General features: G+C 47.6%; 3 protein-coding genes across 4 annotated transcripts in view; 1 reads left to right on the forward strand and 2 right to left on the reverse strand.

Moving 5' to 3' along the window:
* Nucleotides 1-3,491: 3,491 nt before the first annotated feature.
* On the reverse strand, nt 3,492-8,301 carry LOC118232103 (E3 ubiquitin-protein ligase TRIM39-like). Its single transcript, XM_035426731.1, has 7 exons — nt 8,086-8,301; nt 7,251-7,832; nt 6,692-6,787; nt 5,695-5,928; nt 5,417-5,561; nt 4,694-4,720; nt 3,492-4,524 (listed from the first exon to the last, which is right to left on the reverse strand). The coding sequence occupies exons 2-7, from the start codon at nt 7,821-7,823 to the stop codon at nt 3,980-3,982; spliced, it is 1,620 nt and encodes a 539-aa protein (XP_035282622.1). The 5' UTR covers nt 7,824-7,832; nt 8,086-8,301; the 3' UTR covers nt 3,492-3,979.
* An 884-nt stretch (nt 8,302-9,185) lies between these two features.
* LOC118232101 (zinc finger protein RFP-like) lies at nt 9,186-15,299 on the reverse strand. Of its 2 annotated transcripts, XM_035426729.1 has the most exons (8): nt 15,236-15,299; nt 13,489-14,090; nt 13,207-13,302; nt 12,827-13,060; nt 12,472-12,619; nt 11,553-11,579; nt 10,295-10,845; nt 9,186-10,234 (listed from the first exon to the last, which is right to left on the reverse strand). In XM_035426729.1, the coding sequence occupies exons 2-8, from the start codon at nt 14,086-14,088 to the stop codon at nt 9,587-9,589; spliced, it is 2,304 nt and encodes a 767-aa protein (XP_035282620.1). In that variant the 5' UTR covers nt 14,089-14,090; nt 15,236-15,299; the 3' UTR covers nt 9,186-9,586. The 2 variants fall into 2 exon arrangements, with proteins under 2 accessions (XP_035282620.1, XP_035282619.1); XM_035426728.1 differs by having other exon boundaries at nt 9,186-10,845.
* A 1,484-nt stretch (nt 15,300-16,783) lies between these two features.
* Nucleotides 16,784-21,538, forward strand: part of LOC118232102 (E3 ubiquitin-protein ligase TRIM39-like) — a 5,786-nt gene continuing 1,031 nt past the window's right edge. Inside the window, exons 1-6 of the mRNA XM_035426730.1 lie at nt 16,784-16,868; nt 17,469-18,091; nt 18,278-18,373; nt 18,520-18,753; nt 19,423-19,570; nt 21,204-21,230. Of these exons, the coding sequence (XP_035282621.1) occupies nt 17,471-18,091; nt 18,278-18,373; nt 18,520-18,753; nt 19,423-19,570; nt 21,204-21,230 (1,126 nt within the window). The 5' untranslated portion in view covers nt 16,784-16,868; nt 17,469-17,470. The remainder of the gene's footprint in view (nt 16,869-17,468; nt 18,092-18,277; nt 18,374-18,519; nt 18,754-19,422; nt 19,571-21,203; nt 21,231-21,538) is intronic.

Genomic DNA, 21,538 nt, shown 5'->3' on the forward strand with positions numbered 1-21,538 from the left:
GTACAGGATGCTGTCTGATTGTAGAACAGGAAGTGCTGAGTGGATGTTGGGGTCAGAGGTCAGTCCACAGCCCAGGAGCTGTGGGTAGTGTTTAAAGAATCTCAGTACTGGACTTTTCCCCCAAACCGTGAAAGAGAAGCAGTGGAATGTGGTGAAGTAGTACGGGACTCATAGAAATGAGGCTGTAGGATATGGAAAAAAGGACACTGTGTCAGTGGTTATGAGGAGGTGTGTCAGTAGTTAAGAGGAGGTGTGTCAGTGGTTATGAGGAGGTGTGTCAGTAGTTAAGAGGAGGTGTGTCAGTGGTTATGAGGAGGTGTGTCAGTAGTTAAGAGGAGGTGTGTCAGTGGTTATGAGGAGGTGTGTCAGTAGTTACGAGGTGTTTCTAGTTTTTAAGTGCTGTGTCTGGAGTTTTGAGGTGCTGTGTTGCTATGTGAAGGTGTGTCTTGTTTTTGGATGCCGTTTATTTTGCTATGCAACAGCTTTTTTGTAGATTTTAGAGGGACAGATCGGAAAATTGACTAGAGATGGGAACGATGCTGAAATGGATGTAGCTTTTAGATGCATAGATGGCTCAGAGAAAGGTGTAGTTCTGAAACTGTAGATAATGTCTTACATCTTTAGAGCTGGTAAAATGATGCTGAAACCTGTTGGTGTGACTGGTTATAATGCCTTATAACAAGTTGTCACATCAGGGAAAAGTGCCAATTTTCTTATTTTGTAAAACAGAACAGAGACCGTAATGGCCTGAGGCCTGGAGATATAGAAAGCAGACACATCGCGCGCACATGCACACGCACTCACACACACAGACACACACACACGCGTGCACATGCACACGCACTCACACACACAGACACACACACACGTCACACGGCTCACGCCGGCATTATATACAGTGTGTGTGTGTGTGTGTGTGTGTGCTTGTGCGTGCGTGCGTGCGTGTGTGTGTGTGCTCGTGCGTGTGAGTGTGTGTGCATGTGGCATGTGCATGTGTGTGTGTGTGCTTGTGCGTGTGTGCATGCATGTGTGTGTGTGCGTGTGCGTGTGTGTGTGTGTGCTTGTGCGTGTGCGTGCGCTTGTGCGTGTGTGTGTGCATGTGGAAGGGTCACGCTTGGCTGTGTTGTATCCTGGGGCAACGTGTTAATTTGGGTCTCATTTCACCACTAAAAAAAAAATACTAAAGCAAAGACTTTTTTGTGTATTCTTTTCACCACTATGTTTGGAGGTTTATGTGTTATTTTTGTTATTGTTTTCTTGGTATTTTCATTGAAAAATTATAAAAATGTATTTTACAATGAGAGCAACATAAGGAAAACAGGTTAGAAAGGCGTATATTTAAAAAAAAAACAATTACAGATGTGGCTTTTACCATGAATTAAGTGAGACTAAAGTAAAAAAAAATGCCATTTTGTCATTGTGCTAAATAAATATAAATATTATATTATATATTAAAATATATTTGCTAACCTACTATTGTGTGTTGTGTGTGGGTGGCTCAGACCCAGGAGGAAGGAGCTTCTCTAAACCTCTCTAACAGGAGAAAGCGTGGCAGTAATGGAGAACACAAAAACTACACGTTTGCTCTAATGGGTGAAAAACAGGTCAGGTGCATCTCCACCTGCAGCCGCTCGTGGTCCCAACGAGGACGGGCTGCATGGACCGCGGCAGGTGATTAAAAGTAGCATCTAGCCAAGCCCAGCCCTGCTTAGCTTAACCCTGAGAAGGGTACAGGGTGGTATGGCCGCTTAGCTTCAGCAGTTAGCCATGAGAAGGGTACAGGGTGGTATGGCTGCTTAGCTTCAGCAGTTAGACGTGAGAAGGGTACAGGGTGGTATGGGTGCTTAGCTTCAGCAGTTAGACGTGAGAAGGGTACAGGGTGGTATGGGTGCTTAGCTTCAGCAGTTAGACGTGAGAAGGGTACAGGGTGGTATAGGTGCTTAGCTTTAGCAGTTAGCCATGAGAAGGGTACAGGGTGGTATAGGTGCTTAGCTTCAGCAGTTAGCCATGAGAAGGGTACAGGGTGGTAAGGCTGCTTAGCTTTAGCAGTTAGCCATGAGAAGGGTACAGGGTGGTATAGGTGCTTAGCTTCAGCAGTTAGCCATGAGAAGGGTACAGGGTGGTATAGGTTCAATAAAAGGCTGAAAAATCAAATACAGGCAGTGTTTAATATTTATTTATTTATTTGAATATTTATAAACACAGAGCATTGAATTTCTTATATCTATGCACAGAAGAAAATATGGCTGAAACCAAATGAAACATGTAATCAAACGTAATCAATAATGTGTTCACATATCAAATGGCCTGAGATGAGACATGAGATGGTGATTTTTGAGCATTAAAATCTTCATTTGATTCCCATGACAGGCTGGGTTAGGTTAGACTGGTATTGATGACGTCAGTCAGGCAGTGTCCCGCGGCAAAGCAGTAAAGAAGCCTGTTTCTTTAACAGAACCAGGATGCTGCCATTAGAGAAAATCTACAACCCCTGAATCAGCCCACACCCCTGAATCAGCCCACATCCCCTGAATCAGCCCACACCACCTGAATCAGCCCACATCCCCTGAATTAGCCCACACCCCTGAATCAGCCCACATCCCCTGAATCAGCCCACACCCCTGAATCAGCCCACACCCCTGAATTAGCCCACACCCCTGAATCAGCCCACATCCCCTGAATTAGCCCACACCCCTGAATCAGCCCACATCCCCTGAATTAGCCCACACCCCTGAATCAGCCCACATCCCCTGAATCAGCCCACATCCCCTGAATCAGCCCACATCCCCTGAATCAGCCCACACCCCTGAATCAGCCCACATCCCCTGAATCAGCCCACATCCCCTGAATCAGCCCACATCCCCTGAATCAGCCCACACCCCCTGAATCAGCCCACATCCCATTGTGTAAAAAGATCTGTACACCAGAGAATTTCATTGCTTATTGGAGGGAAAAATCAGATATTTCTGATCATGCCTTTGATTAATAGCCATATCATACGCAGCTGTGTTTTCACTCCGGGGCCAGGACCTGTGGCAACACCGGAGCCCCTTTCAGGCCTGCATCTAAACCCTAAATGCTCTGGGTCGGCCTCTCGTGTGAACAGAGCCACAGGTGGTTTTCCATGTAAGATGTTCTGGAACTTTTCCAGATCGGAAGCGAGTAAGATTTTCAGAAATATTCAGCCACGCCCCTAGTGTGAACAAAAGAGGTAACATTCCAGGATAAAACAGAAAACGTTACTGTGTTTTTACGTAAGGCCTTTTGGCCATCCATCCATTATCTATACCCGCTTATCCTGGGCAGGGTTGCGGGGGTTGCTGGAGCCTATCCCAGCATGCACTGGGCGAGGGGCAGAAATACACCCTGGACAGGCCGCCAGTCTCTCACGGGGCACACACACCATTCACTCACACACTCATACCTATGGGCAATTTAGAGTCTCCAATTAGCCTACCTGTCTTTGGACTGTGGGAGGAAACCAGAGTACCCGGAGGAAACCCACGCAGACACAGGGAGAACATTCAAACTCCACACAGAAAGGCCCCAAGCCGGGATTCGAGCCCTCAACCCTCTTGCTTTGAGGCATCGTGCCGCCCGAGACATTTTGTTATCGTGTGAACAGACTCAAAGCACCTAAGCCAGATATCTGACCCCAGCAATATTATGGGTTCCATGTGCGTAAGTGGCTCATCGGGTGACAGTGGACTTTGAGACTCTTGATAAGCAGTCAACTTGAACCACTTTAACCTGACTGCTCATCATTTCAATTAAATCATTTAAATCATCTCAATGTATCATCCAGTTACCACAGGGGCGTCCAAACTTTCCTGAGTAGGGCTGGCGTGCTTGTAGGATTTTGTTAAAGCCCATTCTAAAACAGCCAATCATACGCAACCAAAGCAAGGACTGAGAAAATTAGAATTGAGTTCTCGGTGACACACCTGGTTAAACAAAGATGAATACGTCAGAATGATCATTATGTTTGAGTGACAGGACAGATGATCAGCGGGGCGGAGTTTTTGCCATTAGACCAGAGGTGGGGGCTAAAGTATGGGTAGAGTTTCTCAGTGAAGGTGCAACCAGTGAAGGAGTAGATGTGAGTCCTGGCCTCCACGTCGTAAAAGGAGACCTGCCCCCCCTCGTAATCCACGTACACCCCCACTGTCTGGGGTTGAGAGGTCAAGGAGAGGTGCAGGGGAGGGCTGGTCAGGGCTGCATAGTTGTCCTCGTTGTACAGAACCAAACACCAGAAGCCATTTTGTGGAGTCAGGCTGACCCTGCCCTTCCTGCTGATGGACTCCCTGGCCACGCCCACATCCCAACCAGTTTTCCCACCCACCTGCACCTCCCAGTAGCCCCGCCCGGAGCCCAGGTGGGGGCGTCCCAGGACGCTGCCGAACAGGTCGAACCTCCCCGGCCCTTCCGGGACGTCACGCTCCACCCCCCCGTCCCACACCTCCTTCCCATCATCTGATAGGACGAGCCGGGGGCTCGCTGTGTCGGGGTCAAGGGTCACTTCCACTATGGGATAAAAACAAACACATGAGCTAGACATACACACACACACACACACACACTCTCACTCTCACTCTCACACACACACACGCACGCGCACACACTCTCACACACTCTCACACTCACACACACATACTCTCACACTCACACACTGAAACACACTCACAATACGCACCTGAGAACTTCTGAATCCTTTCAATATCTGTAAAAGAAAACAGCATTTTATAATACACAAGAGAAGAGTTCTGATTCATAGGTAGCAGGTACACAGGAAGAACACGTACACAGGAAGTGGGGAAGTGGGTGGGGGGGTAAAGGGGTGGGGTATGAGTGGGTGGGGTTTGAGTGGGTGGGTGGGGCAGTGGGTGGGGTTTGAGTGGGTGGGTGGGGCAGTGGATGGGTATGAGTGAGTGGGTGGGGCAGTGGGTGGGGTTTGAGTGGGTTGGTGGGTAAAGGGGTGGGGTTTGAGTGGGTGGGTGGGGCAGTGGGTGGGTATGAGTGAGTGGGTGGGGCAGTGGGTGGGGTTTGAGTGGGTGGGTGGGTAAAAGGGTGGGGTATGAGTGGGTGGGGTTTGGGTGGGTGGGTGGGTCAGTAGGTGGGTGGGTAAAGGGGTGGGGTATGAGTGGGTGGGTGGGTAAAAGGGTTGGGTATGAGTGGGTAGGTGGGGCAGTGGGTGGGGTATGAGTGGGTAGGTGGGGCAGTGGGTGGGGTATGAGTGGGTGTGTGGGGCAGTGGGTGGGGTATGAGTGGGTAGGTGGGGCAGTGGGTGGGGTATGAGTGGGTAGGTGGGGCAGTGGGTGGGGTATGAGTGGGTGTGTGGGGCAGTGGGTGGGGTATGAGTGGGTGTGTGGGGCAGTGGGTGGGGTATGAGTGGGTGTGTGGGTGACCCTGTCCTCACCAGTTGAGGAGAGCTGCTCCAGCTCTTTATTGATCTGCTCCATCATGGCTGAAAGGACCCCCCGCACACTGCCCAACCTCAGCTCTGTATCCAGGACAACGCTCGCAATGCCTCTTTCCTCAGGACCAGGCAGAGCTGGATGACTCTGAACAGAGAGAGAGAGAGAGGAGGGTGAGTGCAGAGTACAGTGTAAACATATACAGGTACCTTTTCCATTGTTGCTTAGTTTGTGCAGACTAGCCCAGGTGACTGTGTGGGGCTAGTGGTATGCTGGTCACCTGGAGGAAGAGGATGTGGTCTTCATGACTGGCACTGTCATCCAGGTGGGAGATCTTCTGTTCCAGCTCAAAAATCTCCGCCTCCATCTCCTGGGTGACCTGCTTCGCCTCCCTCTGCACCTCCCTTCTCTTCTCCATCAGAGGCTGCAATAGCTGGGCCTCAGCCTCCCGAACCCGGGCCAGCACCTCCCCAAACACCGCCTGCACCTCCTCCTTCTGCCTGTCAATATGGCCCTGAGACACAGAGAAACCTTAGCTCAGGAGGTAAGAACGGCGGAGGTAAGAGACCAGCAGCCCTTATATCAGAGAGAGATACCAGCAGTCCTTACATCAGAGAGAGAGACCAGCGGCCATTATATCAGAGAGAGATACCAGCAGAGAGATACCAGCAGTCCTTACATCAGAGCGAGAGATCAGTGGCCCTTATATCAGAGAAAGAGACCAGCAGCCCTGACATTAGAGAGAGAGAGACCAGCAGTCCTTATATCAGAGAGAGAGACCAGCGGCCCTTATATCAGAGCAAAAAACCAGCAGTCCTTATATCAGAGAGAGAGACCAGCAGCCCTTATATCAGATAAAGAGACCAGCAGCCCTTATATCAGAGAGAGAGACCAGCAGCCATTATATCAGAGAGAGACCAGCAGAGAGAGACCAGCAGCCATTATATCAGAGAGAGACCAGCAGAGAGAGACCAGCAGCCCTTATATCAGAGAGAGCCCAGCATAGAGAGACCATCAGCCCTTATATCAGAGAGAGAGACCATCAGTTCTTACAGAAAGACCATCATTGCTGAGGTGTGAATGATTTTTCTGACAGTAAAATGTGGAGGTGTTGTCATGCCAATAAGCATGGCTGAATTTGAGCTGAAGTTACCTGAGAGATGATCAGCACTTACGATGGCAGGTCTTCAGCTTGGTGAGTAATGACTGCCCAGTGTGTGAGAGGTCGGTCATGTGACCTTGACTATTGGGGGTCATGTGACCCTGATTGGACTCACTGTGCTGAGCTCCTCTGCCTGTCTGATCTCCTCCACCTTCTTCTTCCGAACTTCAACCCTCTTCTTCATCTCATCCATCGTGTTCTTCACCTCTATCTGGTGCAGATCACACACTGCATTACATACTGCCACACACTGCATTACATACTGCCACACACTGCATTACATACTACCACACACTGCATTACATACTGCCACACACTGCATTACATACTACCACACACTGCATTACATACTGCCACACACTGCATTACATACTACCACACACTGCATTACATACTACCACACACTGCATTACATACTGCCACACACTGCATTACATACTGCCACACACTGCATTACATACTACCACACACTGCATTACATACTGCCACACACTGCATTACATACTGCCACACACTGCATTACATACTACCACACTGTTACACACTGCTCTGCTCCTGTGCTTTATGCAGTGAACACAGACTCTGCTGGCTCTTGTGGGATCTGTGATGTAGTGCACATGTTGCTGGGGTCAGGGTCGCGCCCTGCTTTTGATGCAGGCATTGTGGGTAATTACCTTCTTCCTGTCCCATTCAGTCTCAGCGGGAACGACCTGGCGGCTGTCGTCCACACACAGAGCACAAACACAACGCTGTGCATCTCTGCAGTACAGCTCCAGGGGGCGCCCGTGAGTTGGACACGCCCGCTCCTCCAGGTCGCTGGCAGGGGTCACCAGCTTGTGCCCTCTCAGCCGGTGGGCCGACAGGTGGAGCTCCAGGTGAGGCTGGCAGTACGAGGTCAGACACACCAGGCAGGACTTCACCGCCTTCCGCTTCCTGCGGATGCACATGTCACAGGCCACGCCCCCATCCGAAATCACCCCCGCCCCCCTGTCTTGGGCCTTCTGGAAGTCTTCCAGCAGGGCGCACAGCACGATGTTGGGTCGTACGGAGCTCTGCCGCAGCCATTCCTTGCACAGCGGGCACACCTGGTCGTTGTATCGCACAGAGTTTTCCAGACAGCGTTCACAGAACGTGTGACCGCAGTGCGTGGTTACCGGCTTGCGGAACAGGTCAAAGCAGATGGAGCATTTCAGGTGCGATCCAAGCAGAACTGGAGTCTCCTCTGAGCCAGGCACTGGGGAAGTCATGTCTGCAGTCTGCAGCACAGAGACCAGCGGAAGCAGAGAGAATCCTTTAGATGTTTTCCTATTCAAGTTCATAGAACAAACCATCCACAAGCAGCATTTTACCAAAATAATGTTTTACTATGAGAGGAATTATTTGAACACAAAACTGTGTAGTAAATTGTAAATTGTCCTATTTTCATAACCTTAAGATACAAAACTGCTTTTCAAGAGGATGGAGGCAGTTTTCACAAGAGGGCAAGCTTAGTGTACAAGAAGAGTATACCTGAGAGCTTCCCGTTCCTCACAGGCCGTCTCCCTTCCGTCGCTCTCTCATTCTGTACTGCTCCGTCTGCCTCTCTCTCTTATATACACTTTCCTCAGTTTCAGTTTCGTTTCTGCTCACAGTCATAACTTCTCTTTTCCTGATTGTAGAATGCAGGGTGTGTGTGTGTTTTAGTGTGTGTGTGTGTGCATACGTGAGTGTGTGTGTGTTTCAGTGTGTGTGTGTGTGTGTGCGTGAGTGTGTGTGTGTGTGTGTGCATGAGTGAGTGTGTGTGTGTGTGTGTGAGTGTGAGAGTGTGCGTGCATGCGTGTATGCGTGTGTGAGGGTGTGTGTGTGTTTTGCACACCTCTCCTTAGGTAGATTACATTGCCCAACCTGAAACCATAGCGACATAGCTCAGGAGGTAAGAGCGGTTGTCTGGCAGTCGGAGGGTTGCCGGTTCAAACCCCGCCCTGGGCGTGTCGAAGTGTCCTTGAGCAATACACCTAACCCCTAACTGCTCTGGCGAATGAGAGGCATCAATTGTAAAGCGCTTTGGATAAAAGCGCTATATAAATGCAGTCCATTTACCATTCTGGTGTAAGTTAATAACCACGGCCATAGCCTCGGTCCCACAGGTACACTTTTAAGCAAAACGTTGTTTACTCTGAGGTGCGTTTCCCTGACGAGCTTCAGCATGTCTCCAGCAAGACAAACTGGAACTGCAGCTTTCTTTAGTTGCTGGTTTTCTGTTGTTTGAGTTTCTCCTTACATTGTGGGTATATAACTACGCATGTCTTTCAGTGTCAAAGTGCACTTGATTAAAGGGTAGCTTCCGTAACCATTTCTTTTCTTTCTAGGCTGCATTGTTGCAGAGCCAGAATGACAGCAATGCCGTGTTGAGTTACAGATGGTGTAGCTTTAAAACAGCCCCTGGTGTAGAGTTACAGATGGTGGAACTGTAAAACAGCCCCTGGTGTTGAGTCACTGCACAAATGCACAAAATGTATTCCACATTTTTCTGGATACGTTTTCCTCTTCAAATTCAATATCGCCAAGAAGGCACAATATGCAAACACACGCATTCCAAAGATAAATAATGGGAATACTATTTACTGTGATTTACTGTTTACTTGCATTTTTTTATTTTTTCAATGTCACAAAATCCATTTTAATATTGGTATATGCAGTCTGACTGCCATATTTACTAAATCACACATACTATGACAGAGAAACACTTGTATTAGAAAGACTTTTATAAAACAACTCTGTGCTGTGATAGAGCATCAGCAGAGACTGCAATGACTCTGTGCTGGGATGGAGGATCAGCAGAGGTTGTGTGCTTTGATAGAGGATCAGCAGAGACTGTGTGCTGTGATACAGGATCAGCAGAGACTCTGTGCTGTGATAGAGGATCAGCAGTGACTCTGTGCTGTGATAGAGGATCAGCAGAGGTTGTGTGCTGTGATAGAGGATCAGCAGTGACTCTGTGCTGTGATAGAGGATCAGCAGAGACTCTGTGCTATGATAGAGGATCAGCAGAGGTTGTGTGCTGTGATGGAGGATCAGCAGTGACTGTGTGCTGTGATAGAGGATCAGCAGAGACTCTGTGCTGTGATAGAGGATCAGCAGAGACTCTGTGCTGTGATAGAGGATCAGCAGTGACTGTGTGCTGTGATAGAGGATCAGCAGAGACTCTGTGCTGTGATAGAGGATCAGCAGATACTCTGTTCTGTGATGGAGGATCAGAAGAGACTCTGTGCTGTGATGGAGGATCAGCAGAGACTGCAGAGACTCTGTGCTGTGATGAAGGATAAGCAGAGACTCTGTGCTGTGATAGAGGATCAGCAGAGGTTGTGTGCTGTGATGGAGGATCAGCAGTGACTGTGTGCTGTGATAGAGGATCAGCAGAGACTGTGTGCTGTGATAGAGGATAAGCAGAGACTCTGTGCTGTGATAGAGGATCAGCAGAGGTTGTGTGCTGTGATGGAGGATCAGCAGTGACTGTGTGCTGTGATAGAGGATCAGCAGAGACTGTGTGCTGTGATAGAGGATCAGCAGTGACTGTGTGCTGTGATAGAGGATCAGCAGAGACTGTGTGCTGTGATAGAGGATCAGCAGAGGTTGTGTGCTGTGATAGAGGATCAGCAGAGGTTGTGTGCTGTGATGGGGGATCAGCAGATACTCTGTGCTGTGATGGAGGATCAGCAGATATTCTGTGCTGTGATAGAGGATCAGCAGATATTCTGTGCTGTGATGGAGGGAGGATCAGCAGAGGCTCAGACTTCTTGCCGTGGCTGAATATGTAAAAATAGGGGTGAAGTCTCTCTGTGAACGCCTTTCCTTTGAAAGAGTAGATGTGAATGCTGGCCTCCACGTCGTAGAAGGACACGCGCCCAGCCTCACAGTCCAGGTACACCCCGACGGTGCGAGGCCGGGTGGGCAGGCCCAGGGGTACGGGCGTGGCCGCTAGGGCCCTGTACTCACGGCTCTTCATGGACAGCACGTAAAACCCCGCCTCTGGGCTGAGTGTCACCGCCCCCTTCCTGCACACCGCTGCTTTGGCCACGCCCAGCCCCCAATCGTGCCTCGTCCCCACCTGCACCTCCCAGTAGTGCCGCCCTGAGCGGTAGCCCCGCCCACCCAGGACCACAGGGGCGGAGTCAAACCTCTCCACACGACTGTCTTCCACCTGTGTCGATCGGGAATGACGCACCCTCCTCCCACCTTCTGACAGGTAGAGCCGTGGGTGTGCTGTGTTACTGTCCAGGGTGATATCAGCTGTGGAACACACACACACACACACACACACACATATGCATACACATGCACCCACACGCATACACACACATACACACACACACACACACACACACACACACACACACACACACATATGCATACACATGCACCCACACGCATACACACACATACGCACACACACACACACACACACATATGCATACACATGCACCCGCACGCATACACACACACACACACACACACACACACATATGCATACACATGCACCCACACGCATACACACACATACACACACACACACACACGTTTGTATTGCTATACTTGTGAGGACTTCCCATTGACTTTCATTCATTCCGTAACCTCTAACCCTAACCCTAACCCTAACCCCAACCACTACATGCCTAACCTTAACCTAATTGTAACCCTAACCCTAACCCTAAGTCCTAACCCTAAAACAGCCTCTTGAACTTGTGGGGACCAGCAAAAAGTCCCCACCTTGCATAGTTTTCCTCATCTTTCTATCCTTGTGGGGACATTTGGTTCTCACAAAGATAGTAAAACATGCCCACACACACACACACGCACACACACACACACACACACACACACAGACACACAAACACACATACACACACGCATAAAGACAGAATAAATAAAATAAAATCAACCCGTCTTGCAAGTTAATATATGATGGCTGGGTGTGGTTAGGGCGTGCTCATACACACCTCTGTACTTCCGAATCCTCTGCAGCTCTGTAACAGAATAAATGTGAATAGTTTTATTTAACGGATTAAAATAATTTTGTGATGGTGATAAAATGAACATAATCATGGTGGGGACATTGTTGCTAACCTGTTTCACACAGGCTAAGAGGGCTGCCTCAGAGATGAACATGAACTGTTTTAGAAAAACTGTTATTGTAATTTTAATCCATCGTATTGGATCATAAGTGAAACATATCCCTGGACTGGATCAGTGCCCATGCCCATTAAATGATTTTATTAACTCCCTTTTTAAATATGTAATGAAACAAATTTATATTGGTTTCTGCAGTGAACAGTGAATTTGGTCTGCATTTAGGCACAGGAAAGTTGGTCTGTAATTAAGGGTAGTAATGTTGGTCTGTAGTTAAGGACAGTTATGTTGGTCTGTAGTTAGGGGCAGTAATGTTGGTCTGTAGTTAATGATGGTAATGTTGGTCTGTAGTTAGGGTCAGTAATGTTGGTCTGTACTTAGGGGTAGTAATGTTACTCTGTAGTTAGGTACAATAATGTTGGTCTGTAGTTAAGGACGGTAATGTTGGTCTGTAGTTAGGGGCAGTAATTTTTGGACTGTAATTAGGGGTAGTAATGTTGGTCTGTAGTTAGGGGCAGTAATGTTACTCTGTAGTAAGGGACAATAATGTTGGTCTGTAGTTAAGGACGATAATGTTTGTCTGTAGTTAAGGATGGTAATGTTGGTCTGTAGTTAGGAACAGTAATATTACTCTGTGGTTAGGTACAATAATGTTGGTCTGTAGTTAAGGACGGTAATGTTGGTCTGTAGTTACGGGCAGTAATGTTGGTCTGTAATTAGGAGTAGTAATGTTGGTCTGTAGTTAAGGACGGTAATGTTGTTCTGTAGTTAGGCACAGTGTGTACATACCACTGCTGGTTAGAGCTTTCAGCCTTCTCTGGAGAGAGTGTTGCAGCTGTTCCATGGCTCTCCTCACAGTCCCCACACACACATCAGTGTGAACGCCAGCTCCAGACCAGTCCTTGGTGTTCGGAGGGGAACACAGAGACGGGAAACTCTATAGCAGGAGAGGACAGATCCATCAGCATGGAGAATTACTGTACTGTACCGTCCACATACATACACACCCACTGACTAACACGCTGCACACACACACTCACTCACTAACACACTGCACACACACACTCACTAACACACTGCACATACACACTCAGTAACACACTGCACATACATTCTGCAGTCAGTAACAGTAGGAGTGTGTGACCTGTAGGAAGTAGAGATGATCCTCAGTTTGTGAGAGTTTCTCCAGTTCAGTGCTTCTGGTCTGTAGCTCAGTGAGTTCTTGCTCCAGGTCTTTAATGAGGCCTTCAGCATGTTTCTCTACTGCTCTCTGCTTCTCCTCCATCACCTCAGTCAGTTTGGCCTGGCGAATCTCAATGGAGCGCTTCAGAGTACTGAACACCAACACGCTGTCCTCCATCTCTCTCTGTGTGCTGCTCTGCTCAAACGAGAAGCAGCTCTTAGAGTACAGGTGTGCGGAGTGAGTGAGAGGATTTCAGTCAGAGAGAGATCAGTAATATGCCCGTAACTGAGCCCTGTGTCTCCCTCCCTAACGTGAGCATCAGGACTGTAATCAGGACTCACTCTGCTCAGCTCCACACACTGTCTGATCTCCTCCACCTTCCTCCATCTGTCCTGCATCATCTGCTGCATGTCTGCTTCCGTCTTCTTCAGCTGAGCCTGAGAAACATTACAGCACAGGAGACAGAGAGGAGGGGCAGTAAGACCACGCCCCTCACAGCTGGATCACTAACATTAACCGTCTTCATGTTCTGAAGGAACAACACAGTTTGGCAGCCAGGTTTCCTCGGGTGCAGAGCTATCCCATCAGGCTTTGAGCTCCCCCATCACCTGAGCCCCTCTCACCTGTTTCTCTGACCACGCCCTCTCTGCAGGGACAGTGTCATGTGACCTGTGGTCAGAGTCAGTGCACAGCACACACACACACGTCTGGTCGCTCCTGCAGAACAGCTCCAGGGGTCTCAGGTGCTTCCGGCACACTCTGTCCTCCAGGTTACTGAGGGGCTGGAGCAGCTTGTGCCTCTTCAGACCCTCCACTCTCAGGTGAGGCTCCAGGTGAGGCTGGCAGTACGAGGTCAGACACACCAGGCAGGACTTCACCGCCTTCCACTTCCTGCCAATGCACACGTCACAGGCCACGCCTCCGGGCGTGTCCGAACCCGCCTCCTCAGGGTGTGGTTGGTGGGGCTCGAAACTCTCAAGTCTCCTCCTCTTAATTTGTGTGGAGATCTCATCTAAAACTGTGTTTGTGCCGATCTCTGGCGGACCACTGAATCTTTTCCCACATCGGGGGCAGTGGCACGCCTCCCTGCTCTGCCAGTAGCCCTGTATGCAGGCCCTGCAGAAGCTGTGCCCACAGGGGGTGGAGACGGGGCTGCTGAACACCTCCCGGCAGATGGAGCACTGGAACTGCTCCTCAGACAGGAGCTCACTGCTGGAGGCCATTCCTGTGAGGAGAAAACTGCATCTGAACCAGAGCACTCGCCCGTGACTCAATGTCTACTTTACCACTCTACAGGCCACACAGTACTACAGGAGAGCCAGTGTCTACTTTACCACTCTACAGGCCACACAGTACTACAGGAGAGCCAGTGTCTACTTTACCACTCTACAGGCCACACAGTACTACAGGAGAGCCAGTGTCTACTTTACCACTCTACAGGCCACACAGTACAACAGGAGAGCCAGTGTCTACTTTACCACTCTACAGGCCACACAGTACAACAGGAGAGCCAGTGTCTACTTTACCACTCTACAGGCCACACAGTACTACAGGAGAGCCAATGTCTACTTTACCACTCTACAGGCCACACAGTACTACAGGAGGGTCAGTGTCTACTTTACCACTCTACAGGCCACACAGTACAACAGGAGGGTCAGTGTGTACTTTAACACTCTACTCTACTCTACAGAAGATTGCACATCAACGCCTTGTTGAAAATACAGAGAAAGATAATGAGGTAGATAATGAAAGCCCAAATGTCCCCTGGAGAAAGACTGGGTGGGATTCAGTCAGCATGTGTTCTTAATTCTGACTAACAATTAAAGTCTCACTAACGATTGTTTTTTTTTTTCACAAGCATAGTTTGCTGAAGTTGGTTGATTCAATCTTCAGGACAAATACTGAATGAGAACATGCATAAGACTGTCTTAACAGTATGAGTAATCCATCGCTTACGCCTCCAAGAGAAAGCAGCCACAGTCTGTAAATGCTGCTAAATTTGCCCACATTTAACACTAGTTCTGTGATGGTTCTTTAAAACTTCACTCATGGAATAATTAAAATTTTTACTTGCTTAGACATTCAAGTTTGTATTCTTAAAAAAAACAACATACATTTTCTAGATCTTTCCAAGATTAGTTACAGTAAATAAAAATATACAGATATTCCAGAGTAATGCAGAGACTATTTGATGATCAATAAAAGAAAGATTAAATCTTGCTGTCCCAAGTCAAACTGCAGTCCTATTCCATAGCTTCCAATTGTATAAGAGCTTTTTTGTGTCCCTAAAAGTATTTCCAGAGATGTGACCTTTTTAAGCAGACAGAGAGCATGCTGGGATAGGAAAGGTTTGCTGTGAAAAGCCAGTACCTGTTAGTAATTTGAGGGAGAGGAGGGCAGCCTGGTGCTCTTCTGACTGTTAAAATAGTTTCTGTCTTCGGTCAGCTGAGCACAAATGCAGGCAAACATGGGTGTGAGTCACTGGGTGGGGCCGCTCTGCCCAAAAGTTTCGTTTCTGGAGAGTGACGAAGATGCCCCCGGATTAATCTAATCTGGCGCTTCAAAAAGGAACGCTGTCCTGGTGCCTGCAGCCAAAAACATCTGAAAAAAAGAGTTTCCTCCTGCACTATGAGCGGATCTGATTAAATACATAAATTAAAAATAAAAATGATTACTATTTTGCCTCCATGTACATGTATCTGTGAGAGTGTGTGTGTGTGTGTGTATGAGAGTGTATGTGTGTGAGTGTGTGTGTGTGTATGTGTGCGTGTGTGTGTATGAGAGAGTGTGTGAGAGTGTGTGTGTGTGTGTGTGTGAACATGAAAAAATGAAAACATTTCATTCAAAGATGGAAGCAAGAAATCATCTTTATTTCACAACCATGGTTAAACAAATTAATTTAAATGTGTTTGAAGACATTTATGATGACAAATATAATTCACTGAAAGATCTGAAAAATACGTGAGTGAAAAAATGAAAGTATCCTTAATATACACTTTTTTTGTTAGGGTGGATGAGAATGCTGCAGTGTTCTAATTTGGCCACTAGAGGGCCAATGGTGGTAACTGACATCCTTCAGCATTGCCACTTTTAATATCTCAGTAACTCAATAACTAACTCAGTAATCGTAATACTGTCAGTCATTTTGCTAAAAAACAAATACAATTGCCTTTGTGCCCTTCCTGTGTCCCCTTTGTGGACCAAACTAACATAATAGGACGCAGCTCAAAATATCTTATTTACTTTATGGTAATAGGATAAATAATAAAGAATAAATTATATAAACTGTATAATAAATACTAATAAATACTAAAATTGTTGAATCTCCGGGAGTTTTTGGAAAACAATATGTCATTTTTGTTCACCTTGCAGTCCTTTCTCTGTCTCTCTTGGTCTTATCTCACCAGGTAAAGTCAAGTGTCTTTTAGCCAGGTCCAAAGTCCATTATTTAAACTTCGTAGAAGGAAAAGAAAGAGTTTCCTTCTGCACCCACAATGAGCTGAACACTAACACACTAATACTGCACCCACAGTGAGCTGAACACTAACACACTAACATTGCACCCACAGTGAGCTGAACACTAACACACTAACATTGCACCTGCAGTGAGCTGAACACTAACACACTAACATTGCACCTGCAGTGAGCTGAACACTAACACACTAACATTGCACCTGCAGTGAGCTGAACACTAACACACTAACATTGCACCTGCAGTGAGCTGAACACTAACACACTAACATTGCACCTGCAGTGAGCTGAACACTAACACACTAACATTGCACCTGCAGTGAGCTGAACACTAACACACTAGCATTGCACCTGCAGTGAGCTGAACGCGGAGGGGTGGGACTTTGGCCACATTCCTTCACGGAAGCGAAGCCAGAGTTCAATGTGTAAATTTCACTCTCCCTCAGCCCCGCTTCTGAGCCGCGGTAGGTCTCCATTCACATCCAGCAGGACAGGGAACTCAACTGCCGGTGACACTTTAAAGGTGTATCAGGTACGTTAAAGCTTCAGTTGCTAGCACAGTAAGTCCAGGAACCCCTATTGATTACGAAAAATTAAATAATTTTATTTAATGTAGATTAATATAAAAAAGGACAGCCTAATATAAAAAAGCTTCCAAATTTCTCTTTATTTCATTTAAAACGAAATACAACCATTCAAAACTCTGACACAGTTACTAGTAAGTTTAAAATTTTGAATGTAGAAATTGACAATTTTTCCAAGTACTATGTGGCCTGTATGGTGTTAAAGTAGTCACTGGCTCTCCTGTAGTACTGTGTGGCCTGTAGAGTGGTAAAGTAGACACTGGCTCTCCTGTAGTACTGTGTGGCTTGTAGAGTGGTAAAGTAGACACTGGCTCTCCTATAGTACTGTGTGGCCTGTAGAGTGGTAAAGTAGACACTGGCTCTCCTGTAGTACTGTGTGGCCTGTAGAGTGGTAAAGTAGACACTGGCTCTCCTATAGTACTGTGTGGCCTGTAGAGTGGTAAAGTAGACACTGGCTCTCCTGTAGTACTGTGTGGCCTGTAGAGTGGTAAAGTAGACATTGACTCACGGGCGAGTGCTCAGGTTCAGATGCAGTTTTCTCCTCACAGGAATGGCCTCCAGCAGTGAGCTCCTGTCTGAGGAGCAGTTCCAGTGCTCCATCTGCCGGGAGGTGTTCAGCAGCCCCGTCTCCACCCCCTGTGGGCACAGCTTCTGCAGGGCCTGCATACAGGGCTACTGGCAGAGCAGGGGGGCGTGGCACTGCCCCCGATGTGGGACGGACTTCGCTGGACGGCCAGGGCTCTGTGAGAACACGTTTGCCAGAGAAATGGCCGAGAAATTAAGACAGATGAGACTCAGCTGTTCCGAGCCCCGCCCACCAGACCCTGAGCCCCACCCACCACACCCTGAGGAGGCGGGTTCGGACACGCCCGGAGGCGTGGCCTGTGACGTGTGCATTGGCAGGAAGTGGAAGGCGGTGAAGTCCTGCCTGGTGTGTCTGACCTCGTACTGCCAGCCTCACCTGGAGCCTCACCTGAGAGTGGAGGGTCTGAAGAGGCACAAGCTGCTCCAGCCCCTCAGTAACCTGGAGGACAGAATGTGCCGGAAGCACCTGAGACCCCTGGAGCTGTTCTGCAGGAGCGACCAGACGTGTGTGTGTGTGCTGTGCACTGACTCTGACCACAGGTCACATGACACTGTCCCTGCAGAGAGGGCGTGGTCAGAGAAACAGGTGAGAGGGGCTCAGGTGATGGGGGAGCTCAAAGCCTGATGGGATAGCTCTGCACCCGAGGAAACCTGGCTGCCAAACTGTGTTGTTCCTTCAGAACATGAAGACAGTTAATGTTAGTGATCCAGCTGTGAGGGGCGTGGTCTTACTGCCCCTCCTCTCTGTCACCTGTGCTGTAATGTTTCTCAGGCTCAGCTGAAGAAGACGGAAGCAGACATGCAGCAGATGATGCAGGACAGATGGAGGAAGGTGGAGGAGATCAGACAGTGTGTGGAGCTGAGCAGAGTGAGTCCTGATTACAGTCCTGATGCTCACGTTAGGGAGGGAGACACAGGGCTCAGTTACGGGCATATTACTGATCTCTCTCTGACTGAAATCCTCTCACTCACTCTGCACACCTGTACTCTAAGAGCTGCTTCTCGTTTGAGCAGAGCAGCACACAGAGAGAGATGGAGGACAGCGTGCTGGTGTTCAGTACTCTGAAGCGCTCCATTGAGATTCGCCAGGCCAAACTGACTGAGGTGATGGAGGAGAAGCAGAGAGCAGTAGAGAAACATGCTGAAGGCCTCATTAAAGACCTGGAGCAGGAACTCACTGAGCTACAGACCAGAAGCACTGAACTGGAGAAACTCTCACAAACTGAGGATCATCTCTACTTCCTACAGGTCACACACTCCTACTGTTACCTACTGCAGAATGTATGTGCAGTGTGTTAGTGAGTGAGTGGGAGTAAGAGTGTGTATGTGCAGTGTGTTACTGAGTGTGTGTGTGCAGTGTGTTAGTGAGTGTGTGTGTGTGTGCAGTGTGTTAGTGAGTGAGTGTGTATGTGCAGCGTGATAGTGAGTGAGTGTGTATGTGCAGTGTGTTAGTGAGTGAGTGTGTATGTGCAGTGTGTTAGTGAGTGAGTGTGTGTGTGGAGTGTGTTAGTGAGTGAGTGTGTATGTATGTGCAGTGTGTTAGTGAGTGTGTGAGTGAGTGTGTATGTGCAGTGTGTTAGTGAGTGAGTGTGTGTGTGCAGCGTGTTAGTGAGTGTGTGTGTGCAGTGTGTTAGTGAGTGTGTGTGTGCAGCGTGTTAGTCAGTGAGTGAGTGAGTGTGTGTATGTGCAGTATGTTAGTGAGTGAGTGAGTGTGTGTGTGCAGTGTGTTACTGAGTGTGTTAGTGAGTGAGTGAGTGTGTATGTGCAGTGTGTTAGTGAGTGTGTGTGTGCAGTGTGTTAGTGAGTGTGTGTGTGTGTGTGCAGTGTGTTAGTCAGTGAGTGAGTGGGTGTGTATGTATGTGGACGGTACAGTACAGTAATTCTCCATGCTGATGGATCTGTCCTCTCCTGCTGTAGAGTTTCCCGTCTCTGTGTTCCCCTCCGAACACCAAGGACTGGTCTGGAGCCGGCGTTCACACTGATGTGTGTGTGGGGACTGTGAGGAGAGCCGTGGAACAGCTGGAGGTCTCTCTCACCCAGCAAGTGGACAAACTGGCAGATAAGGGTCAGTCTCACAACATCAGCTTTCCACGTTTCCCACTGCTGCTAACTGCAGATATGAGCTTCATGAGTGCACATTTTATTTACATTCACTTCCCTGGCAGAATACAACACAATGGAAGAGATGCAGGTTTAAATTGTCCCTATGTTGCAGTCAGTTTGGCTGAAGATAAATGTACTCTGTGTAATGTTAGCATTGCTAGCTATACCAGCTAGTCTGACACAATAACACAGTAAAACACCAGGAAAATGTCTGATTGGTTTAATTCTCATCTTAGTACACCATCTATAAAAATTATTGTAGGTGTAGTTGTAGCTTGGCTTAGTGTTTTATCAGTTCTCATTATCTGGCAATTGTTGGTGCCATGCAATTAAGCCACAAAGCTAAAGATGCTAATTTAGCTTTTACTTAGTGCTGCTGGTTGTCTGGAATAAGCTGGCTGTCATCATGTTCCGTTGCTAATTTAGCCATGTTAACGTTAGCTAATTTTATAAATGTAAAAACAAATTGTGTTCGGAACATGTGATTGCAGCCTAATTTTTGTTGTATAGAAAACAGTCCATATATGGACAAGAATAAATTGTACAGGTACATTGAGCATTGTAGCTAAGGTTAGGTTACATTGTGTAGGCTATATACATATATATATATATATATATATATATATATATATATATATATATATATATATATATATATATATATATATATGTTGGTTAGCTATATGAAGCCATGTTTAACCTGTTATAAGCTAGGTGATTATCATGCTGTAAAATGCTACATTGCCTGTACTGGTGGGTAGCTGTCTGTGCTGGTGGGTAGCTGTCTGTGCTGGTGGGTAGGTGTCTGTGCTGGTGGGTAGCTGTCTGTGCTGGTGGGTAGCTGTCTGTGCTGGTGGGTAGTTGTCTGTACTGGTGGGTAGCTGTCTGTGCTGGTGGGTAGGTGTGTGTGCTGGTGGGTAGGTGTGTGTGCTGGTGGGTAGGTGTGTGTGCTGGTGGGTAGCTGTGTGTGTGCTGGTGGGTAGCTGTGTGTGCTGGTGGGTAGCTGTCTGTGCTGGTGGGTAGGTGTGTGTGCTGGTGGGTAGGTGTCTGTACTGGTGGGTAGGTGTGTGTGCTGGTGGGTAGGTGTCTGTGCTGGTGGGTAGTTGTCTATACTGGTGGGTAGCTGTCTGTGCTGGTGGGTAGCTGTCTGTGCTGGTGGGTAGCTATCTGTACTGGTGGGTAGGTGTCTGTGCTGGTGGGTAGCTGTCTGTGCTGGTGGGTAGCTGTCTGTACTGGTGGATAGCTGTCTGTGCTGGTGTGTAGCTGTCTGTACTGGTCCATAGCTGTCTGTGCTAAATACTTTTGCTGTTATATTATGCACATGTAGCAACAATATGAATACAGCATTAAAATGGACTGCAATGCTAAGTGGTGTAAATGAATTTTTCACTGAATTTGGTTTACAGGATTGTTCTGGGACAAAATACAGTCCCAGCTCAGGTTGAGTGTGATGGTATAAGCCTTGGGTGCTACGTAAAATTAGGTCTCTCTCTAGCAGGCTAAAAAAATCATGCAAAGCTGGGAAGCCAATCAGTTATTATTCACTAGTATTATAATATTTTCACATGAAATAAATCTGTATTTCTTCATTGCAGAATTGCAGAAGCTTCATCAATATTCAGGTACAACACACTCTCGCCATTTCCTCTCAGAATGGTACAGACATATATAACTATATACACAGCCACATCTGTATGCTGCTACTTTGAAGCATATGTTTGCATAATCAAATATGCATAACCACAGGGTAAAATAATGACTGGAATTATTACACTTATTCGTAGTAGTAGCCGCAGCAGCAGCAGTAGTAGCATCACTATTCTCCTATAATAATAATAATAATAATAATAATAATAATAAAAAGATGGCATAACCTTGTGCAGGTTCATGTTTGTCCTCCATTATATGAGTTCTTGGTAATTTGTATTTG

This window comes from Anguilla anguilla, chromosome 7 (assembly GCF_013347855.1).
Source record: "Anguilla anguilla isolate fAngAng1 chromosome 7, fAngAng1.pri, whole genome shotgun sequence".
Lineage (NCBI taxonomy): Eukaryota > Metazoa > Chordata > Actinopteri > Anguilliformes > Anguillidae > Anguilla > Anguilla anguilla.